General features: G+C 47.5%; 1 gene segment (V, D, J or C); it reads left to right on the top strand.

The window, feature by feature from the left end:
• Positions 1-2,119: 2,119 nt before the first annotated feature.
• Positions 2,120-23,987, top strand: LOC116977460. The segment is given in 9 exon segments: positions 2,120-2,248; positions 2,375-2,673; positions 3,741-3,801; positions 11,732-12,037; positions 13,231-13,524; positions 17,475-17,777; positions 18,325-18,642; positions 19,641-19,961; positions 23,290-23,987. Coding segments are annotated over 9 exon segments (2,334 nt in total).
• Positions 23,988-24,575: the final 588 nt, after the last annotated feature.

Genomic DNA, 24,575 nt, shown 5'->3' with positions numbered 1-24,575 from the left:
TCTACACTGACCGGTGTCTCCCAATCCCTCTCTCTCATGGGGATATCTGTACACTGACCAGTGTCTCTCAATGCCTCTCTCTTGGCATGTTTGTACACTGACAGCTAGCGCTCTCTCTCCCTCTCCCTCTCCCCCTTCATCTCTCTCTCTCTCTCTCTCTCTCTCTCTCGCTCTCTCCCTCTCCCCCCTCTCCCCCCTCTCTCCCCCTCTCCCTCTCCCTTCTGTAAACGGATCGGTCTCCCTCATTACCTCTCTCTTGGGACATCTACACTAACCAATGTCCCACTGTCAGGGGTATATCTGTGCACTCATTCATGGGATATCTACAGTCTGATACCATTATACCAGCCAAGCTCATTTAAGACCATTATACCAGCCAAGTTCATCACCAAACTCGAGGGACTTGGAGTCAGTACTCACCTCTGCAACTGCATCATTGACTTCAGTTCAGTTTAGTTTAGTCTCATGTGTACAGAGGCATTGTGAAAAGCTTTTGTTGTGTGTTAATCTGTCAGTAGAAGGACAATGCATGATTACAATCAAGCCATTTAAGGGCTTGTCCCACTTAGGCGACTGACTGCGACTGTCATAGTCATAGCATGTCGCCGAAAAACCAGCGACTGGACCCCCCTACAACAATGTCTACGACAAGCTACAACAACCTAGTCGACATCAAGCTAACACAAGCTACCGACAACCGGCGATCCAATCGTCGCAACTTGGGACGTCCACCTACGACAACCTACGACGACACCTACGACAATCTACGACCACACAGGCGACAACCGAAGTCAACCTACGTCCACGACAAGTTACGACAAGTTACGACAAGTTACGACTGTCGGAGACAACTGAAGACAATTCATGTCATTTTGGCCTCCAAAACAATGGAATCACCCAGTTATAAAAGGGGATGTATTGTTTCCAACATCTGAGGACATTGCTCTCACAAGAAGAAGCCCTGCTGCTTGCAGCAGCCCTCATGCTTAAAGATCAGCAAGACAGAGGACAAGAAGAATGGGGAAGAGGAAGCCCAAGAAGAGGTGTGTGTGGTTGAAGCCCTTGTCCCTGTAGAGACCCAGGTTGGGCCAGTATGACAACCTGATGACTGAGCTCCAGCAAGAAGATGAGGCTGCCTTCAGAAACTTCACCAGGCTTCCACCTGAGCTGTTTCAGGAGCCGAAGACACTGGGTGGGCCCTCTCCTGGAGAAAAGGGAGACTCATGGAGGAGTCACTGTTGTAGCCTGGTGTAGCTAGTCGCGTCAACTGTTGCCGATGGTCGCCAGCTGTCGTCGCATGTCGCCAGTATGGTCGTAGCATGTCGCCGGTATGGTCATACATTGTTGTAGATTGTCGCCGATATAGGCGTAGATGGACTTCATTCATAGCATCACGACTGGCTGTTGTAGCTTGACTTCTGTGGTCTATCTACCTCATTGGAGACCCTTGGATTATCTTTGATCAGAATTTACTGGTTGTATCTTGCACTGAACTTTATTCATGTTATTCCCTTCATCGTGTTTCTGCTCATTGTGCTCAATTGTAATCATGTATTGTCCGTCTGTTGTCTGGTTAACATGCAACTAAAGCTTTTCACTGTACCTCGGTACATGTGACAATAAACTCAACTCAACCTCAACTCAAACTGACCGGTGTCTCTCAGTCCTCTCATTGATGTGGATATCTGCACTAACTTGTGTCTCTCTGTCCCTCTCTCTCTCTCTCTCTCTCAGGGGGATATCTGTACACTGATCGGTCAACCTTAGCCCCTCTCTCCCAAGGCAGGGGATATCCACATTGACAGGTGTCCCTCTCTCACAGGGGGATATCTGTACACCGACTTTTAACTCAGCCCCTCACTGGGGATCTGAGTGACCTCTTGCTCCACAAAGTGTTCATCATTGTAATGAGTGGATGGAGCAGAGTGGGATCAATCTTTAATCCGGATCTCATCATTGCCCCTCCACTTGTTGTGGAGACAAACACCTTTTGGGGAATTGAACTGGGTGCTGGGGGCAGGGACAGGAAGCCGCGCCTCTGGTTTCAGTGGGCGGGGAACCCGCGGCTACCTCTCTCTCTGTCTCTCTCTCACAGCTCACTTTCCTATTTAAACAGCGCTGACTGCTGCTCCCGACAAAGCCGGCCTTGAGCTGAAGCCGCCCATTCCTGGAGTGTCCAAGTGTGTGTCAGTGCTCAGAGTGATGGGGGTCGCTGCTTATCTCTGTCTCCTTCTGTCCTGTCTGCCAGGTGGGTGTCCCCCCGCGGCGGGCGGGCGGGCGTCACCCCCACTCGGGGCCGGGCTGCTTCTCGGACACTCTTTGACCCTCTGCCTCTTCAATTGTTTATTCAACTTTGTTTCTCTTTTATTGGCAGGCGTTCGATCCGCGATCGTGCTGAATCAGACCCCGACCGCGGTGGCGAAGTCCGGAGAGTCCCTCAAACTGACCTGTGCAACCAGCGGGTTCAGGCTCAGCAGCTACTGGGTGCACTGGGTGAAACAGGTCCCCGGGAAAGGGCTGGAGTGGGTGGGGGCAGTGGCAGGTAGCAGCAAACTATACGCGCCTGCCTTCCGCAGCCGATTCGAGGTTTCCTCGGACAGCAGCAACGTCTATCTCCAAATGACCAGCCTGAGTCTGGCCGACATGGCCACCTATTACTGTGCGAGACACACAGTGAGAGGAAGCGGGGCCGGGCCGATACAACAACCCAGGGGAGAGAGAACCTGCCGTCAGCTCGGAGCCAAGCGCCGTGGGTGGATCTGGAGTCACGGGTCGATCAGACCCGGTGTCCGTCTCTGAGACTCGGTCAATGGTTGGACGAGAAGGAACATCGATGAACAGAGAGAGACCTTGGGCTCCAAGTTGACAGTCGGACGTGCGGAGTGACTGGGCTCGGAGACAGTGAGAGAGGATGGGGGTTATTGTACGGCGGTGAATCACAGTGACTATATGGGTGGCACAGTGTGAGAGATGGGACTTCCTCCATACAAAAACCTGCCGCAACCAAACGCTTTAAATCACGTCTCTGGGCGCTGCCGCCGCCGCCTTTCCTCGGGACCCGTGGATATAAACCAGATCCCGAGTGCATCATCTGACACAGGGAACAAGTTCCACTGGAGATGTGGGAACACAAGCAGCGAGGAGTCGCTGTGGGTCGAGGCACGGTGACAGTCGCGGTGGGTTATCTCCTGTCCACTCCAGGGCTGCAATGGCCGAGACTGGACACTGCTGTGTGGGACACACGGACACACATGGACGGGGCTTTAATTAAGCCGCTGTCCACTCTGGCCAGCGTTGGATTTCGGGCTGGATGTGATAGCGCAGTTTGTGAGCGGCGGTGAATCACCGTGTATACTGGCCCACGGTGGTGGAGAGCTGAACAAAAACTGCCCCCGACAAATGAGCGTCCGCAGCGCAGTCTGTCTCCACCCATTGAGCATTGCTGCTTGCCAGAGTCAAATCCCTGAAGCCTGGCTCGCACTGCAGGGAAGAAATGTCCATTTCTGGCCGGTTAAAAGCCCGAAAGGAGGCGATTGTGTTTGTGAGGGACGGCCAGAGCCGGTGGCAGCAAACGGCAAAAATGCCTCTTTTATTCACACCAGAGGTTGAACAAGGACGGAGATTGGGATGGAAATGCAGGAAGCGGCTGCTCCTGGTCCGGGCAGATTTCACGTTGACACTTTGCTGAGATTATTGGATGTGGAGGGCGAGTGGAGTTATTGTACTGACTGAGTGGGAAGATGGAGCAGTGTGACTATCTTGAATACTGGGGTGCAGGAACCTCGCTGACAGTGACTTCAGGTAAGACCAATTCCTCAATTCCATTTTACCCAGTTGTGTTTTATTAATGTATGGTCTTTGCCAATTCTGTAATTGACCTGAACTCGGTGTGATATTTGGAACAATTGCACGGATTTCCTGGAGACAGGCGGGTTTCTCCAGTTAGAATCTACCCAGCAACAGTACATTTCCCACCACGTTGAACTGCCCCACAGGCTGTTCTTTCCCTGAGTCTCGCCATCATCTGCCTTCAGTCCATCTTGTGCATGCCGACCAAGCTGGCTTTCTGGGCTCGTCCCATTGGCCACATATCCTTCTCATCCATATACCGGATTTGTTTGATAATCGTAATTCTATCTGTTTTTATAGTTTCCTCTGGCAACTCATCCCAGATACTGCCGACCCAATGTGAATAAAAATGCCCCTGAAGTCCCCTTTTAAATCTCTCCCCACTCACCTTACGCCTGTGCCCTCTTGTTTTAGAAACCTCTATCCTGGGAAAAAGCCTGTGAGCGTGCACCTTATCCATGCCCCTCATGATCTTGTTCACCTCAATAAGGTTGCTGCCCAGTGTCCTTTGCTCCAAAGGGGGAAAAAACCCACCTTATCCTCCCTCTCCCTAAAACAGAACCCCACATGTCCAGACAATATCTTGGTGAATCTTTTCCAAGTCCTTCCCAATATAATGACATCCTGTAGCTGGGTGACCAGAACTACACACAGTACTTACTCCAAGCGTGGTCTCACCAATGACTTATACAGCTGCATTATCATGTCCCAACTTTTATACTCAGTACCCTTCCCATTGAAGGCAGTCTGCCAAAAGCCACCCCAGCTCCCTGTCCACCTAACTCGCCACTCTCAGCGAACCATGCCCCTGCATTTCCACATCTGTCTGTTCTACAACACTCTTCAGGCGTTACCATTTACTTTGTAAGTCCAGCCCTGGTTTGATCTACCAAAGTTCACCACCCCCTCACTTGTCAGAATTAAATTCCATTTGGCGTTCCTTGGCTCCCCTTCCCAACTGATCTAGATCTTATTGTAAACTTATCCTTCCTAACTGTCCACTCATACACTGATTTTGGTGTCATCTGCAAACTTACTATCAATGTCCACTATATTGTATGGCAAACTGTTAATGTAGATAACCAACAACAGTGGTCTCAGCACTGACTCCTGCAGCAGTCCACTTCCTCCAAGTGAATTTAGCTCATGTTGGGTTTCATGTGATCTAACCTTCCACGCCAGCCCATCATGCTATACCTTGTTGAACCTTATCAGGTTCATGAGGCACAGTTTCCCCAACACAAGCCGTGCTGCCCCTAATCCTTGGCCCACCCTCCCAAGTGATCTAGATCTTGTAAACAAATTTAGGACTATCCCTAATCAGTCCGTGCATATCCAAATACTGGTAGTTCCGATCCCTAAGGACATTCCCACCAATGACGTCAGGCTCACTGGTTTAGATCCCTGGCTTGGCTCTAATGTCCTTCTTCAATTACGCTTCAGTATCAGCCACCCTCCAGTCTTTTGGAGATTAATCTGCCTGTTTCCACACTATTAATCTATGACGCTATGACTCCAGTACCTGCTCCCGCAAAGCGATCCCATCAAACACATCCAGGTCAGACAGAGCATGAGTCAAATGCAGAATAAATCTCCCCGTGTCACTGTGCTGTCAGCTACAGATTAGATACAAATTTACATCTGTCCTGTCCCAACACTCCCAGGGAAGGGACAGCACAGGTTAGACAAGGAGTGAAGTTCCCTCCACACCGTCTCCACACACACCCAGGGTTAGACACTGAGTGAAGTTCCCTCTACACTGTTACATCCTCCCATGTGCAGGGACAGAGTGTTTGACACAGAGTCAAGCTCCCTCTACATTGCTCTGTCAAACACTCCTTGTGTAAATGCTTCAGAACACAAAACGTTCTCTAGATTGTAAAACAAATTGATGCTGTTTGGTTCAAAAACAAAGGTTCACAATAATGAATGATTTGAACATGAGAGAATGTTGTACATGGTTCTACTGTAGATGTGGGTTTTAGTACACCAGGTTTTCTTTGCGTCTTGTATTGAATTTCAACATTTAGAGATCCTTAGTAAGTCAATACCTTTTATTCTTCATTGTGAATTCACTGATGCGCATAGTTTAGATTCTGAGTCAAGTTGCTTGGTGTTTTTGACGTGGGTTTTGCTGCACAAAAGAACTGCTTTTTCCCAGTTCACAGATGGAGGAACGGCTCTAATTTGCTGCCCTCCTCCGCCAGCCGATTGACTGGGTTTGTCCAACAAGTGCTTTGTTCCATTAACCAGGGCTGCTGGTGTCTCAGTGAATCTCAGTGATTGACAGAGCACCTTTCATGGTGTTCCCGAGCGCTTCACAGGCAGTGAGGCATGTTCACAATAGAGCCGTGTTGTAAAGGAGGGACTGTGGATCCACTCTGCACACAGCAGAATCGGCAAACCGCTGGTGAGGGGGAAATGTTGTCCGAGACACCACAGTTACAGTGATCCAATGGACGGGCATCAGGCTACAATCAGACCCCAGTTTAATTCCGTAACAACTGTGGAATTTAAACTTTGTTCATAATCTGGGACAGATTGGACCTGTGTCAGATTTTCTTTTGTTAGTAACCTGGATTTTGTGCACAAATCCACAGTAATGATGACCTCTCAGTTTCCCTGCTGTCCCTCAGAGGAGGAGATCTATTGTCCTCACCCAGTCGAGCCTATATCTGACCCCTGACCCAGCAACGCAATTGGCACTAAATGCCCCCAGGATGGCAACCCAGACGGGCAGTTTATTGCCCCTTCTCACCCCAGCACCCAGCTCCTCCCCCCAGCACCCAACTCCTCACCCCAGCACCCAGCTCCTCCCCCCAGCACCCAGCTCCTCCCCCCAGCACCCAGCTCCTCCCCCCAGCACCCAGCTCCTCCCCCCAGCACCCAGCTCCTCCCCCCAGCATCCAGCTCCTCCCCTCAGCACCCAGCTCCTCCCCCCAGCACCCAGCTCCTCGCCACAGCACCCTGTTGCTCACCCCTGCTTCTCACCCCAGAACCTAGCTGCTCACCCCAGCACCCAGCTGCTCACCCCAGCACCCAGCTGCTCCACCCAGCTGCTCACCCCAGCACCCAGCTGCTCCACCCAGCTCCTCACCCCAGCACCCAGCTACTCCACCCAGCTCCTCACCCCAGCACCCAGCTCCTCACCCCAGCTGCTAGTATGATGTGTTTTCCTGTCTCTGACCCACCTCCTGACCACATTAGGAACATTGATCCAAATTAAACTGCACTCACCACCTGCTGATCCCGGGATGGAAAACACTGTGAGCTACAAGTCTCGCCGCCTGATATAATTGAGCCTCCTGCACGAAACACTCGACAGCTCAGGCAGCATCTGTGGGGAGAGAAGCAGAATCACCCTTTCACTTCAGTGCTCTATCATCAAACTCTTTCAGTACAGTTTCTGACAACCCCACTATTTCCACTTTTATTTGATGTTTTTTAATTTTGTTGAAGGTTTCCACAACCCCAGGACATAGGAACATAGAAATAGAAATTAGGTGCAGGAGTAGGCCATTCGGCCCTTCGAGCCTGCACCGCCATTCAATATGATCATGGCTGATCATCCAACTCAGTATCCCGTACCTGCCTTTTCTCCATACCCTCTGATCCCCTTAGCCACCAGGGCCACATCTAACTCCCTCTTAAATATAGCCAATGAACTGGCCTCGACTACCCTCTGTGGCAGGGAGTTCCAGAGATTCACCACTCTCTGTGTGAAAAAAGTTCTTCTCATCTCGGTTTTAAAGGATTTCCCCCTTATCCTTAAGCTGTGACCCCTTGTCCTGGACTTCCCCAACATCGGGAGCAATCTTCCTGCATCTAGCCTGTCCAACCCCTTAAGCATTTTGTAAGTTTCTATAAGATCCCCTCTCAATCTCCTAAATTCTAGAGAGTATAAACCAAGTCTATCCAGTCTTTCTTCATAAGACAGTCCTGACATCCCAGGAATCAGTCTGGTGAACCTTCTCTGCACTCCCTCTATGGCAATAATGTCCTTCCTCAGATTTGGAGACCAAAACTGTACGCAATACTCCAGGTGTGGTCTCACCAAGACCCTGTACAACTGCAGTAGAACCTCCCTGCTCCTATACTCAAATCCTTTTGCTATGAAAGCTAACATACCATTCGCTTTCTTCACTGCCTGCTGCACCTGCATGCCCACTTTCAATGACTGGTGTACCATGACACCCAGGTCTCGCTGCATCTCCCCTTTTCCTAGTCGGCCACCATTTAGATAATAATCTGCTTTCCTGTTTTTGCCACCAAAATGGATAACCTCACATTTATCCACATTATACTGCATCTGCCAAACATTTGCCCACTCACCCAGCCTATCCAAGTCACCCTGCAGTCTCCTAGCATCCTCCTCACAGCTAACACTGCCCCCCAGCTTAGTGTCATCCGCAAACTTGGAGATATTGCCTTCAATTCCCTCATCCAGATCATTAATATATATTGTAAATAGCTGGGGTCCCAGCACTGAGCCTTGCGGTACCCCACTAGTCACTGCCTGCCATTGTGAAAAGGACCCGTTTACTCCTACTCTTTGCTTCCTGTTTGCCAGCCAGTTCTCTATCCACATCAATACTGAACCCTCAATGCCGTGTGCTTTAAGTTTGTAAACTAATCTCTTATGTGGGACCTTGTCGAAAGCCTTCTGGAAGTCCAGATACACCACATCCACTGGTTCTCCCCTATCCACGCTACTAGTTACATCCTCGAAAAATTCTATAAGATTCGTCAGACATGATTTACCTTTTGTAAATCTATGCTGACTTTGTCCAATGATTTCACCACTTTCCAAATGTGCTGCTATCCCATCTTTAATAACTGACTCTAGTAGTTTCCCCACTACCGATGTTAGACTAACTGGTCTGTAATTCCCCGTTTTCTCTCTCCCTCCCTTCTTAAAAAGTGGGGTTACGTTTGCTACCCGCCAATCCTCAGGAACTACTCCAGAATCTAAAGAGTTTTGAAAGATTATTACTAACGCATCCACTATTTCTGGAGCTACTTCCTTAAGTACTCTGGGATGCAGCCTATCTGGCCCTGGGGATTTATCGGCCTTTAATCCATTCAATTTACCCAACACCACTTCCCGGCTCACCTGGATTTCACTCAATTCCTCCAACTCCTTTGACCTGCGGTCCCCTGCTATTTCCGGCAGATTATTTATGTCTTCCTTAGTGAAGACGGAACCAAAGTAGTTATTCAATTGGTCCGCCATATCCTTGTTCCCCATGATCAACTCACCTGTTTCTGACTGCAAGGGACCTACATTTGTTTTAACTAATCTCTTTCTTTTCACATATCTATAAAAACTTTTGCAGTCAGTTTTTATGTTCCCTGCCAGTTTTCTTTCATAATCTATTTTTCCTTCCCTAATTAAGCCCTTTGTCCTCCTCTGCTGGTCTCTGAATTTCTCCCAGTCCTCCGGTATGCTGCTTTTTCTGGCTAATTTGTACGCATCATCCTTCGCTTTGATACTATCCCAGATTTCCCTTGTTATCCACGGATGCACCACCTTCCCTGATTTATTCTTTTGCCAAACTGGGATGAACAATTTTTGTAGTTCATCCATGCAGTCTTTAAATGTCTTCCATTGCATATCCACCGTCAACCCTTTTAGAATTAATTGCCAGTCAATCTTGGCCAATTCACGTCTCATACCCTCAAAGTTACCTTTCTTTAAGTTCAGAACCATTGTTTCTGAATTAACAATGTCACTCTCCATCCTAATGAAGAACTCAACCATATTATGGTCACTCTTGCCCAAGGGGGCACGTACAACAAGACTGCTAACTAACCCTTCCTCATTACTCAATACCCAGTCCAAAATAGCCTGCTCTCTCGTTGGTTCCTCTACATGTTGATTTAGATAACTATCCCGCATCTCATCTCAAAGCATTTCCCAGCCCATTAATAACTCAGAGACATAGAGTCATACAGCACAGAAACAGGCCCTTCAGCTCAGCTCGTGCAAGGCAGCCTGATGCCTCATGTATGCTAGTCCCACTTGCCCATGTTTACCTCCTGTCCTCTAATTCTTTCCTATCCATGCATCTGTCCAAGTGTCTTTTAAATGCTGTTATCGTACCTGCCTCAACTGTTTCCTCTAGCAGCCTGTTCCATATACCCACCACCCTGTGTATGAGAAAGTTCCCCACACATTCCCATTAAATCTTGTTCCTCTCATCTTACACCTATATCTTGATTCCCCTATCCTGTGTAAAATACTGTGCATTCACCCAATCTATTCCCCTCATGATTTTATACACCTTTATAGGATCACTCTTCTGCCTTCTAGAGGTATAAAGGAGTAAAGTCCGAGCCTGCCCTACTTTTCCCTCCAGCTCAGGCCCTTGAGTCCTGGCAACATTCTTGTGAATCTTCTCAGCACTCTTCTAGCCTAATGATATCTTTCCTAGAGCAGCTTGATGAAAACTCAACATTGTATTCCAAATTCAACCTCACCGATTTCTTGTAACACTCTAGTATAACATCCAACTTCTGAACAGTAAACCCTCATTTTAACGGACCATGGTGTGGGGGGGCTCGTATCCATTTTTGTCGAATATCTGCTTTAAATGAGTAAGGTTTTATCCATGTATGTAGTTGAAACAAAGAATGCAGATGCTGGTTAATACAAAAAAGACACAAAGTGCTGGAGTAACTCAACTGGTCAGGGAGCATCTCTGGAGTACATCGATAGGTGAGGTGGTAACTCTTCTTCAGACCGATTCAGTCTGCTGGGTTACTCAAGCACTTTGTGTTACTTTTAAAACGAGGCGCCATTGCCTCTGCTCTGCACCAGCGAGTCCTTCTTCATCCACCGCACGGTCCGGTGACGGCTGTGGTTGTGGCTCACATTGTAGCCTCTGGCTGGCAGTGCTTTCTTCAGGCCGCTGCTACTGACAGGGTGCACGCTCACCATGGGGCACCTTCTCCTCTCACCAGCTGCTGCTTCCAAGGTGCAGTATGTTGGTGACTCCAGGGAGAAGGAGGAGGGGAGGGGGGAGGGGGAAGAGGCTGAGTTGACAGAGCGAGGGGAGGATGAGGGGCAGATGGCGGTCGAGCAGGGAATGGACAAAGTGAAGAGCCGACAGGTTGAAGCGGCAGCAGGTGGGAGGGGAGGGAGCCTCATGGTGACCAAGCAAGTCCTGTCGAGGACGGCAGCTTGAAGAAAGCGCTCATCTCGGGGCTCCGTGAGCCGCAACAACAGCAGCATCACCGACCATATGGTGGTGGATGAAGAAGGGCTCACTTGCGAGTCGGGGGTGGAGTTGGAAGCCGGGGCTCTATGCGGTCAAGAGCCATGCGTGCAAGGGTGCTGTCGGCAGGTCCGTCCGCTATATCCTAAATCTGTTATCAAGGGGTCTGTTAAAACGAGGGGTTACTGTATATCAATTCCCTGACATGAATAGCTTTTTTTACCAACCTATTTACCTGTGACAACACTTCCTGGGATCTGTGTAGCTGTACTCCAAGATCCCTTAGTTGTACAACACTTCCCGGGGCCCAGCATTGAAGAAGTTCCACAACAGGCCAGATCCAGCACCATTTGGCCCGGTGGTTGTAGATATGGTCCATCTGGCACCATACCATGTGGTTCCTGACCTGGGACACATCACCCAGAGCACAGGCCGGTTTGTCCCTCTGGTTGGCAGATGTTGCTTCGCCAGTGTGAGATCAGCATTTCACTGCTTGGTCATGCACGGTGTGAAAGGGATTGGGAAAGGAACCATTTCTCTGCTCTGCCTGGCCTTCTCTCAGCCTGAATCACCTACATTTACTCAGCAATCAGCATGAACCTGTTGCACGCACTGGTAATAATCCATTTACTACAGAACCAACTGTTAATTTATTTCCATTTCAGAGGATGTGGTTTTGCCTTCAGTCCACATCACCTCTTCCTGCAACACAGAATCTGGCCAAGAGATCAGCATCCTCTGTCTGGTCAAGGACTACCTGCCTGAGATCATCAGTCAGACATGGTCCACCAGCAGTGGGGTCATCGCCACTGGAATCACAAAGTACCCACCAGTGTTGGGACAAAACAACAAGTACACAATGAGCAGCTTGCTGCGAGTCCCTGTGGCAGATTGGAACAGGAAAACCTACTACTGCAAAGCAGGATCCAAGCCGGACAACATGGTGAAAACGGAGATCCAGAAGCCTCAAGGTTAGTGTGAGATTTTGTTGTCCATTTAAAGCTGATGATAGAACTAAAGTGGAAGCCTTTGTCGAACAATGTAGGAGGAAGCGAATGACTTATTTTGCTCATTCATTCTCCTCCTATCAGCCAGAGTGCTGCTGCTCAAGGAACAAGACAGTGGTAATGTATGTGGAAGGAGATAATGGTGAGGGGGGGTGGGGGGTGTTCACGGAGGAAGCATCTCGTCTTGATCTGCCTCCATTCTATCCACTGCTTTGTCTAATTCCTGCAGCTCTCTACCCCCCCAAACATCTCCCTCCAGATCAACTGCTGTGCACAGAGCCACACCTATTGTGCCCGTGCACAGTGTGGAGATTTAAACCTTCCTCACTCTTCCTGCACTTCCCCCTCAACCCTGCAGCCGACCCCTCACCAAGTGAAATACAGCCTCCTTGTGGCAATGACATGAATCTGCTTCCACTCTCACTTTTAACCACTGCCTTCCAGTTCTGATCAAATCATTGCTGATCAAGTCATAACAAAATAAGTTTCTCATCCATCTGACCTCCATTCCCATTAAACTTAAAGTGGTGTCAGAAGACTCTGCAGATGTTGGTTTAAAGCAAACATAGACAGCTGGAGTAACTCAGCGGGTCAGACAGCATCTCTGGTGACGTTTTGGGATGAGTCCCTTCCTCAGACTGAGAGTCGGGAAAGGGAAAAGAGATATCGACAGTGATGTAGAGAGTTATAGAACTAATAAACGAAAGATATGCAAAAAAGTAATGCTGATAAAGGAAACAGGCCATTGTTAGCTGTGGGCTAGGTGAAAACGAGTTACAGACAAAGAAGAGGTGAAGCCAACTTAAAGTTGTGATTCCCAAACCTCCTGCCAGTAGAAACAGTTGTCTCATCTGTTCCTGTGTCTGCTCCAGCACACACTGAGATCACGGATGGTCTGTACGCCACTTACCCACCTCCACCCTTACCACTGCAGAGTGGCCCACACTGCTGGGGAGGCCTGTGTTCTAACCCAGCCTCCCAATCACAGCTCTGAGCACCATCTGGCTGTGGGATCCACCGTATCAACACATCACCGGCATATCACTAGCATTGTGGGGAGGGCTGGTACTGGGGCACTTGTCCCAGATGCTGGGAGAGTGGAATCCTGCAATGTGGCTGAAGGAATCATGTAATAACAGATATTAAATATGTTACAGCTCCACAGCTCATCCCCCTTGTTCCATCTCCGGAGGTTCTCCACAATCAAACTGTCCTGGGCTGCATGATATCCGGATTCTCTCCTGACAATATTAAAGTTTCCTGGAAAAAAGCTGGACTTAATCAAGCGGGCGTCGTTCTCCCGTCCACTCCGAGAACTAACGGTGGATTTGAAACAGTTGCTTACCTGCCGTTGAGTGTGGAGGAATGGACCAACAAACAGGAATATACTTGTGAAGTGACCCACGCGGCTTCCGGCTTCAGCGACAGGATCAACATGAGATATCAAGAGGGTGAGTGGCGTCTGTTAATTTACTTACAGCATTAAACAATCTTACTGACATATCCACCAAATTCCTGTCGCTGTGATCAGTCCTGTTGAGCGATGTATTATGTTCAGATTTGGCTTTTTGCAATTTAAGCCAATGCTTTCCATCTGTAATTCTAACTCATTCTACAGGACATGTAGAGAGGAAGCTCACCAGTGTGTTTACTCTCACTCCTCTAGTTGCCTTTGTGTGCAGTGGTAAGAAAAATGAACAGTGATTAAACCACAGGTCCCATTCGATATCTGGAGAAGATCTTTCTTCCCTTCTCACTGTCTTCGTTGTGTTAGTTTCTCCAAATCCATCTTGTTTCCTGAGTGTTCTGTATGGACAAAATGTGCAGGAGTAGGCCTTCAAGCCAGCACCGCCATTCCATATGATCATGGTTGATCATCCCCAATCAGTACCCCGTTCTTGCCTTCTCCCCATATCCCCTGACTCCGCTATCTTGAAGAGCCCTATCTAGCTCTCTCTTGAAAGTATCCAGAGAACCGGCCTCCACCGCCCTCTGACGCAGAGAATTCCACAGACTCACAACTCTGTGAGAAAAAGGGTTTCCTCATCTCCGTTCTATATTGCTTACCCCTTATTCTTAAACGGTGGCCCCTGGTTCTGGACTCCCACAACATCAGGAACATGTTTCTTGCCTCTAGCGTGTCCAAACCCTTAATAATCTTATATGTTTCAATAAGATATCCTCTCATCCTTCTAAACTCCAGAGTGTACAAGCCCAGCCGCTCCATTCTCTCAGCATATGACAGTCCCGCCAATCAGGGAATTAACCTGATGAACCTACGCTGCACTCCCTCAATAGCAAGAATGTCCTTCCTCGCATTAGGGGACCAAAACTGCACACAATACTCCAGGTGTGGTCTCTACTAGGGCCCTGTACAACTGCAGAAGGACCTCTTTGCTCCTATACTCAACTCCTCTTGTTATAAAGGCCAACATGCCATTCGCTTTCTTCACTCCCTGCTGTACCTGCATGCTTACTTTCATTGACTGATGAACAAGGACCCCGAGATCCCATTGTACTTCCCCATTTCCTAACGACGCAATTTAGATAGTAATCTGCCTTCCTATTTTTGCTACCAAAGTGGATAACCTCACATTTATCCACATTAAACTGTATCTGCCATGCATCTGCCCACTCACCCAAACTGTCCAACTCACCTGTAGATTGCCCTTTCCCTTTCATTGAAATGTCAGTGCCTGGATTATTTTTGAACTCATCTCCACACTCTTTAAAGTGTTGTCTGATCCTGGACAAAGTGAAGCAGTTTATCGTGGTCGGCATAATCTTATGCTGATAAATACTGAGGACACAGACTGGGAATATGTGGATCTCCTGTTTCCTCAACACAGGAGGTAAAAATCTCTTAATATTTAAATAAATGAATCTTCCATTTCCAGGTGGAGAATGTCCCGGCTGTTCGAAGTGTCTGCCGAAGTTCATCTATCAGAGTAATCTCGATGTGACATTCTCAGATGGTTCTACCCGGCAGTATCATTGTTGGGCAGGAAAGTGTGAAATAAAGTAATTGGCTGCGTATGGAATTTGTCATTCTATTATTACAACCCATTTATAAGATTCAAATCCAACCCCTGGTGTCCATTGGGATCAAAGTGTACCAGAGTGGGGAAATACCCAATTCAAGCTGCCTCCCTCTCCCCTCCACTTGTTGCCTGTGTATTCATTCATTTGCAGACATTGCTACTTCACATCCCAGTGCCACTGGCCAGAATTATTCATGCTCAGACTCTAGTCAGCAATGACCACCCAGAGATCGAAAGGCAGGAGATGTTTAAGGTGAACAGTGTGAAATGTCAAAGTGGCTCAGAAAAAAATTGGGTGACCCTATAATAAAGGCAAACTGGTGAGGCAAGACCCAGGGCTCTAACCGGTCTCCTGTCCTATACTGGCTTTGGGTGAAAACCGTAGTTAGCACAAATTGCCACAGATTTATTAACCCACCTCCCGGACGCAGACCTCAGTCCAAAGGAGAAACTCAGGGAATGCAAGGAATGTTGCAAGGAATGGACCTGTTTGGTTATAATCATCTAAGGATGAGCAAGACAAAATGTCTCTTGTGGAAGATACCAGTATTTGACAGCATGGAGAGTATCCATACTCTGCCAGGTTTCATATGAGGCGGTTTCCCCCCCCGAGACCGTGATGGTGGAACTACATGACTGTCACTGATATGGGACGGGATTGAGCATCTTGCAAACACACATGTTTAACAATATCACATTGCAGAATAAAACAAGATTCACAAAGCAAAAACATTGCACACTGTTAAACTAGGCTTACAAATTTCTGATGACACTGCAACAACTGTCATCCACACTAATACCACACACATATCTATTTTTGAAAGGAATTTGCTCGCCATTTTGCTTAAAGGGTGGGTTGCGAAATAGACAACACCTTACACTGACAAAATGTTACGTCCCCTGTCAGACAGACACAGTGTATGACCTCTGCTTTCTACACAGCTGAAGGCTTTGATCTCCAGGCTCACTGAAAGTTTCAATTCTGACACAAACGTAATCACCCTCCACAATAAGTGTTTGAGAGCAAAATCAGCTCAAGTGGTCCAAGTGACTAAGTGTGTAAACAGTGCACACATGAGAGTAAGCTAAGTGCAACTAGACTCATGATTCTGCTTCAGAAGACAAGTGGCAGTGCAGGTCAGTCAGGGACAATGAATGAATAAATCATTCTCTTCCTCGCCCAATGATTCTGATGTGAAACGGGAAAATACATCTAATGCAGAATTTCATCCCAATCTGCAGCAGGATACTTGATACTTGATACTTCTAACCATTTATGATTTGCTCTGCTGTCGCTGGAGAGTCAGCCACTAATTTATTTCAGATCATTTCTATCAATTACTGAAACGCCTCAAAGTCTTCACTGGAGCACAGTCACACTAAACTGACACTAGTCTGTGGCTGAGTGAGTTTTGGTGCTTGTGGGCAACACTGCAACGTGACACAGCAAGTGGTACAAAGGTGAAAGGAGTGCAGGCTTACGAGTGCCCTGAGTTGGAAGAATGACACCTTTACTGAAGGTTGTGTTTGTGGTGAAGGTTTCAGAGATGGTGAGACACATGGTCAGAGTAAGGCTGTGATATCAGCATGTGACATTCTTAAACTGAGGGAATCCCAGGCTTGGCCTACAGGGAGAAAAGTTGCTTTTCTCATTCATGTTGCTCAGTATTACTAATCGATGCTGCAGGAGTTCCAAGCAAAGCACATATCAAATTGTGCCCCTGTAATGTACCAGCTGATCATGGTGATGGGAAAGAGTCAAATCCCAGTTGACGGATCCTTTGTTCTGTTTTTTTCAGTCAAAACACCCAACCTGCTATTTAACACAAGTTTTTCTGCTATTCTGTTTGCAATAAATCTAGCCAGTGTATAGTTTGATCTGCCATTGATCAGTCTTTTATGTGATGACATAAACATCTTAAAGTTCTTTTATGAGACACCTGTTTGGATTTCTGCCCTGCCTTTCCATAAAGAGCCTGAGCCACTTACGCAATGTTTTTCTGTGATTGCCAGCACCTGTCATAGTCGCAGCAGGTCGCTGAAAAATGTTAACGTTGAAAATTCAGCGACGACCAGAAAGGCGCTACGACTCTTTGGGCGACTGAGGAGAATACTCACGACCATACAGGTGACACCCTGACGACATAGGTGAAGCCTGTATGGTCATGAGTAGTCGCCCAATGAGTCGTGCCTTGTTCTGGTCGCCGCTGGATTTTCAACATGTTGAAAATTTTGGACGACCTGCAACGACCTATGACAGGTGCCGGCAGTCGCCGAAAAAGTTGCGTAAGTGGGACAGGCCCTTTAGTAACAGATGAGTCTCAACTAAAATTCTGAACTTTTCCATTTCTGATCCACAGTATTGGCCGTCTTCATTCAAAATCCTGGCATGAAAGAGATTTGGATCAACAAGACCGCAACGCTGGTGTGTTCAGTGATCTGTAGTGATCCGAGCCAGGTCCATCTCACCTGGAAGGTGGGAGGAAAGGAGAGAAGTGAAGGAGTTGTGACCCGTACACCGAGCCATGAAGGCACCCGAAACCCAGTGATCAGTGAACTCCAGACCAGCGTGGAGGAGTGGACCAGCGGGGTGGAGTTTGTGTGCTTCGCCCAACGATCTTCATCATCCTCACCAGTGTCAGCGCGGACCAACCATAACAAAGGTGGGCAACAGATCAGTGATTAAATGGCTGTGGCAGAGAGAGAGAGAGGGTACAGAGAGGATTTACAAGGATGTTGCCAGGGCTAGAGAGCTATAGGGAGAAGTTGAGTGGGCTGGGACTCTATTCCTTGGAGCGTCGGAGGATGAGGGAATATCTTATTGAGGTGTATAAAATCATGAGATAAATAGATTGGATAGATGCACAGAGTCTCTTGCCCAGAGTAGGTGAATTGAGTACCAGAGGACATAGGTTTAAGGTGAAGGGGGAAAGATTTAATAGGAATCTGAGGGGTAACTTCTTCACGCAAAGGGTGGTGAATGTATGAAACAAGCTGTCAGAGGAGGTAGTTGAGGCAGGGACTATCCTAACATTAAAAAAAACAGACAGAGACAGGTTTTGAGGGACATGGACCAAACATGGTGGGAGAGACTAATGTAGCTGGGACATGTTGGCCGGGGTGGGCAAGTTGGACTGAAGGGCCTGTTTCCACACTGTATCACTCTATGACTCTATGAGAGAGTTTAACATTTATTTTCCTCTGTTCCAGTTGTGCCAAGAAAACCTGAAGTCAGACTGCTGCTTCCAGCACACGAAGAGACCAAGAGTAGCCACAAGGTCACCCTCGAGTGTGTGGTCTCTGGATTCTACCCAGACCTCATCAACGTCACTTGGAGTAAAGACGGTGCCCAGATCTCCAACAACACCAGCGCTGCACCAACTGCTCTGGAGCAGGGGGGAACTTTCAGTGCCAGCCACTTCCTGACCATGAGTACAGAGGATTGGAAGTCAAGCTCACGCTTCAATTGTACAGTGTATCATCGCGCCTCCAACACCATCATCACGAAGGAGGTGAAGAACATCCAAGGTAGGCTCCTGGGATTCACTCCATTCTCCACATTGTAAACTGTGCCACACATGGGCAGCACTGTAACATGGTGCAGTCCTGTTGTGGGCTTGTAAGTGAATCTGGCCACAGAAATAATTGTATCTTTGACATTGCTTTAGTAACTTGAGGGCAATCCAAGCCAGTCGACAGGCCAGACACGGTGGAGATCCACAATACTCTTCTTCAAAACAGTCTTTCCCTCTGCCTTTGTACTTAATGCCAGTGGGTGCCTCAGCTGTGACAGAGTGTCCAGCAGAGCAGCTCTCTCCCTGCCCCAGCGTGGCTACAGTCAGTCTGGGCAATGTGTAGCAGCCTCTGGTGCAGGCCGGCTGCAACACACAACATTCTGACAAAGCAGCAGGAGAGTTTAGTTACACCTCATGGATACAAAATGCATTTAAACAGTTGTGACTAAATGAAAGGTCACAAAGTGCTGGAGTAACTCAGCAGGTCAGGCAGCATCCCTGGAGGACATGGGGAGGTGAGGTTTGGGGTCAAGACCTTTCTTCATCCTACTCCGGACCACTCGCGACTAAATAAAATAATGCAGCTGCTTCTATTTTATAATATAAAGTGAAGAACTTTCCGCTGACTGGTTAGCATGCAACAAAAGCTTTTCACTGTACCTCGGTACACGTGTGAATAAACTAAACTGAACTGAACATTTTGACCTCAAACATTAGCTCGATTTGCCTCTCCTCAGAGGGAATTTTATACATTTGATTCAGTAAATAGCTGGTAACAGGTTCAGTGATCACAAAACTGTCAAATAATGTAAAAGTCAACTTGTTAATTCACATTGTTTAGCACGGTTTCCTTGTGGGATCAATAGGAAGCTTCATTCCTACACCAATGTAGATAAATCTCCCTGATGTTGATGGAATCAGCATATCATTCGGTGGAGATGAGCACAAAATACTTCAGTGGCAAGCTGCTCCATCAGGGAACGATGACATAATAATTGTGATTTCTCCCAGATGATTGTTCAGATACCCGCCCCTCGGTCACTTTAAGCAAACCTTCCTTCGAAGAGATCTGGATCAACAAGACAGCCACCATTCTGTGTAAGGTGGTTCACGGTGATTTAGAGGGATTCAGGGTCACCTGGCAAGTGAATGGAATGAAGAGAGAAGACGGGGTGACAACTCGTGGTGCAGAGAGGATCGGAGGTACAGACACCATCACCAGCGGACTGACGGTCCCCGCTGCAGAGTGGGAGAGTGGGGCTGTGTACATGTGTGTGGTGGAGGACAAGAGTTTGCCAACACCGGAGAGCAGATCCTTGGAGAAGCCGACAGGTACGTGTTGTCAAAGGTTGGTGCGAGTCTGATCTGAGCAAATGGACACACTTATCATATCCAGCATAGAAAATAATTGCAGGAGCAGGCCATTTAGCCCATCAATCCTGCACAGACATTCAATATGAGCACGGCTGATCATCCATATTCAGTACTCTCTTCCTGCATTCTCTCCATATCCCTTGATCCCTTTACCCTTAGAACTGGATCCAACTCATTCTTGCATATATCTAATAATTGGGCTTCAGTGCTATCAGTGGCAGAGAATGCCTAGGTTCACCACTGTCTGTGTGAAGACATTTCTCCCCCTCTCACACCTACACACCTTCACCTCAGACTGTCATCTCCTGGCCTGGATTCCCCAACATCTGAAACATTCTTCGTTTGCCTCACCTGTTTATAGAAACATAGAAAATAGGTGGAGCAGGAGGCCATTCGGCCCTTTGAGCCAGCACCGCCATTCATTGTGATCATGGCTGATCGTCCCCAATCAATAATCCATGCCTGCCTTCTCCCAATATCCCTTGATTCCACTAGCCCCTAGAGCTCGGTGTTGGGGCCTCAACTGTTTACCATATATATTAATGATTTGGAATAGGGAATTAGGAGCAACACTAGCAAGTTTGCGGATGACACAACGCTGGGTGGCAGTGTGAACAGTGAAGAGGATGTTAGGAGATTTCAAGGTGTCCTGGACAGGTTGAGTGAGTGGGCAGATGCAGTATAATATAGATACAAGTGAGGTTATCCACTTTGGTGGCAAAAACAAGGGGACAGATTATTATCTCTCTGGTTTTAAGCCAAATATCTGTACCTGCCTTCTCCCCATATCCCTTAATTCCACTAGCCCCTAGAGCTCTATCTAACTCTATCTTAAATCCATCCAGTGATTAGGCCTCCACTGCCCTCTGTGGCAGAGAATTCCACAAGTTCACAACTCTCTGGATGAAAAGGTTTTTTCTCACCTCAGTCTTAAATGACCTCCCCTTTATTCTAAGACTGACCCCTGGTTCTGGGCTCGCCCAACATTGGGAACATTTTCCTGCATCTAGCTTGTCCAGTCCTTTTATAATGTTATATGTTTCTATAAGATACCCCCTCATCCTTCTAAACTCCAGTGAATACAAGCCTAGTCATTTCGATCTTTCCTCATATGACATTCCCGCCATCCCAGGGATCAATCTCGTGAACCTACGCTGCACTGCCTCAATCACAAGGATATTCATCCACAAATTAGGAGACCAAAACTGTACGCAATAATCCATATGTGGTCTCACCAGAGCCCTATACAACTGCAGAAGAACTTCTCTTCTTCTATACTGAAATCCTCTTGTTATGAAGGCCAACATTCCGTTAGCTTTCTTCACTGCCTGCTGTACCTGCACGCAAACTTTCAGTGACCGGTGTACAAGGACACCCAGGTCTCGCTGTACCACCCCCTTACCTAACCTAACCCCATTGAGATAATAATCTGCCCCCTTGTTTTTGCCACCAAAGTGGATAACCTCACATTTATCTATATTATACTGCATCTGCCACGCATCTGCCCACTCACTCAACCTGTCCAGGACAACTTGCAACCTTCTAACATACTCTTCACTGTTCACACTGCCACCCAGCTTTGTGTCATCCGCAAACTTGCTCGTGTTGCTCCTAATTCCCTCTTCCAAATCATTAATATATATGGTAAACAGTTGTGGCCCCAACACCGAGCCTTGCGGCACTCCACTCGCCACTGCCTGCCATTCTGAAAAGGATCTGTTCACTCCTACTCTTTGCTTCCTGTCTGCCAACCAATTTTCTATCTACGGCAACACCCTACCCAATACCATGTGCTCTAATTTTAGTCACCAGTCTCCCGTGCGGGACCTTATCAAAGGCTTTCTGAAAGTCTAGATACACTATATCCACTGGCTCCCCTTCATCAATCCGATTAAGAATTTAATAGTTTTTCTCAGATTCCTTTGGATTTTTCTGATCTCCAGTGGATATCTAATGGATATTGGGTGGACTTACAGATGGTCAGAGAGTGTGAGGGAGCAAAATAAGATTAAACTCAGCTGATTAACCACATCATTAAAATCCCAAGTCACCACGACAGCCTCGCCCAATACCACACTTATTCCCACAGCGTGAGTTGCTTAGATAGAGTCGAGGGAGAGGGATTTGCAGCTTTCACATGCCGAGATACAGACTGAGTCAGGACTGGAAGGGCAGGGAGCTTGAGGCAAACACCAGCCGATCATTTAAGCAGAAGGGGAGATGGAACAGACAGCGCAGAACCAGGCTGGTCCAAGGACTGAGTTCCATTTTCTGTAGAGTCTCAACATTCAGTGGTTCCTGTTGATTAACTAACCAATTTAAACTCACTGGAAGCTATAGTTCAGTTTAGTTTAGAGGTACAGCGCCCTTCGGCCCATCAAGTCCGGGCCGACCAGCGATCCCTGCACACTAACACTACCCAGCACATACCAAGGAAAATTTACAATTAAACCAAGTCAATTAGCCTACAAACAATAGACAATAGACAATAGGTGCAGGAGTAGGCCATTTGGCCCTTCGAGCCAGCACCGCCATTCAATGTGATCGTGGCTAATCATCCCCAATCAGTACCCCGATCCCGCCTTTTCCCCATATCCCCTGACTCCGCTATCTTTAAGAGCCCTATCTAGCTCTCTCTTGAAAGTATCCAGAGAATCGGCCTCCGCCGCCCTCTGAGGCAGAGAATTCCACAGATTCACAATTCTCTGTGTGAAAAAGTGTTTCCTCATCTCTGTTTAAAATGGCTTGCCCCTTATTCTTAAACTGTGGCCCCTGCTTCTGGACTCCCTGAACATCGGGAACATGTTTCCTGCCTCTAACGTGTCCAAACCCTTAATAATCTTATGTTTCGATCAGATTCCCTCTCATCCATCTAAATTCCAGAGTATACAAGCCCAGCCGCTCCATTCTCTCAACATATGACAGTCCCGCCATACAGAGAACATGTACATTTTTGGAGTGTGGGAGGAAACCTGAGCACCCAGAGAAAACCCATGTGGTCAAGTACAAACTCCATACTGGCATCACCCATAGTTGGGATCAAACCCATGTCTCTGGCATTGTAGGCTGCAATTCTACCGCTGCGCCACCATGCAGCCCTGCACCAGAGGCATGATTTCTATTCCATACATCCCTACAATGAGCAGAAAGGAAAGCCTTTAGTTTCAGGTGAACTGAGGTCCCTCAGGATGTAAACGGGGTCCATGTCAGTATAAGATTGGAATGTATTGTGTAAGTACAGAATTATCGACAGATTCAGTCTAACTCAGGTTCTCTCTGTTCCCAGATGGAGTTGAGAGACGTCCTCAAGTCTACCTCCTCCCCCCTTCATTGGATGAGGTGGAGACGGATGAGACGGCCACCTTGACGTGCCTGGTCACCAGATTCTCTCCTGCAGACATCTATGTGGCCTGGATGGCCAACGACACCCTTCTGAAGACAGGGATCGTGAACCAGCCCGTGACCAAGGACACCAGGAATGGGTGGAACACCATGACCAGTCAGTTGAAGGTTTCTCCAGAGGACTGGAACAGTGGCACCACCTTCTCCTGTGTTGTGGGACACGGATCCATCACAACCAGCCTATTCAGAAGCATCAATAAATCTCACGGCAAACCCACCCTGGTCAATGTCTCACTTGTTCTGACTGACAGCTTTAAATCTTGTGTGTAACATGATTCATTTCTCAAACACTTGTTTTGTTCATTTATGGATGTATTAACTGACCCAGAGGATGATGGGTTAGTTCCCTAATACATCATCAAAATGTGAACCTTTGTAAATCATTAAAAACATAATGCCACACGAGATACAAATTAAGCCACAGCCATGATTCACCACAAATGTCTGAGCTTCTGGATACATTTACAGAACTTTTTCTGCCGTGCTTGAACAGATTTCAACCCTGTATGGGATCACACGAGGTATTCAATCTATGTATGTGTCAATGTATCAATACAAGTTCAATAAATGTGATGTGAAAAAGGTTTTATGTGCGTGTCTGTTACTGGTGTGTTTTGGGTGGCAGTACATGGGTAGCTTGGGATGTGAGGTGTGCACATTCTGGGAGAAATAGGTGTTGTTGGATCAATGTGTCCAAAACCTTCCACCATTGGGTGTTCTCACACCCACGCCTGGACCAGTTGAAGACAGAGATTGACTGGTCGTTAACTCCATTATCACTGTGCCATGCGACCGTCAGGTTGACACAAGGTGAACTTCAAGGTGAAGCAGTAGGCATGCAGGTGCAGCAGGCAGTGAAGAAAGCGAATGGTATATTAGCATTCATAGCAAAAGGATTTGAGTATAGGAGCAGGGAGGTTCTACTGCAGTTGTACAGGGTCTTGGTGAGACCACATCTGGAGTACAGCTTACAGTTTTGGTCTCTTAATCTGAGAAAGGACATTCTTGCCATAGAGGGAGTACAGAGAAGGTTCACCTGACTGATTCCTGGGATGTCAGGACTTTCGTATGAAGAAAGACTGGATAGACTCGGTTTGTACTCGCTAGAATTTAGAAGATTGAGGGGGGATCTTGTAGAAATTTACAAAATTCTTAAGTAGTTGCACAGGC

This window comes from Amblyraja radiata, chromosome 10 (assembly GCF_010909765.2).
Source record: "Amblyraja radiata isolate CabotCenter1 chromosome 10, sAmbRad1.1.pri, whole genome shotgun sequence".
NCBI classification, from domain to species: domain Eukaryota; kingdom Metazoa; phylum Chordata; class Chondrichthyes; order Rajiformes; family Rajidae; genus Amblyraja; species Amblyraja radiata.
Note: the sequence above shows the minus strand (reverse complement) of the source record. Positions and strands in the feature narration are given on the sequence as shown.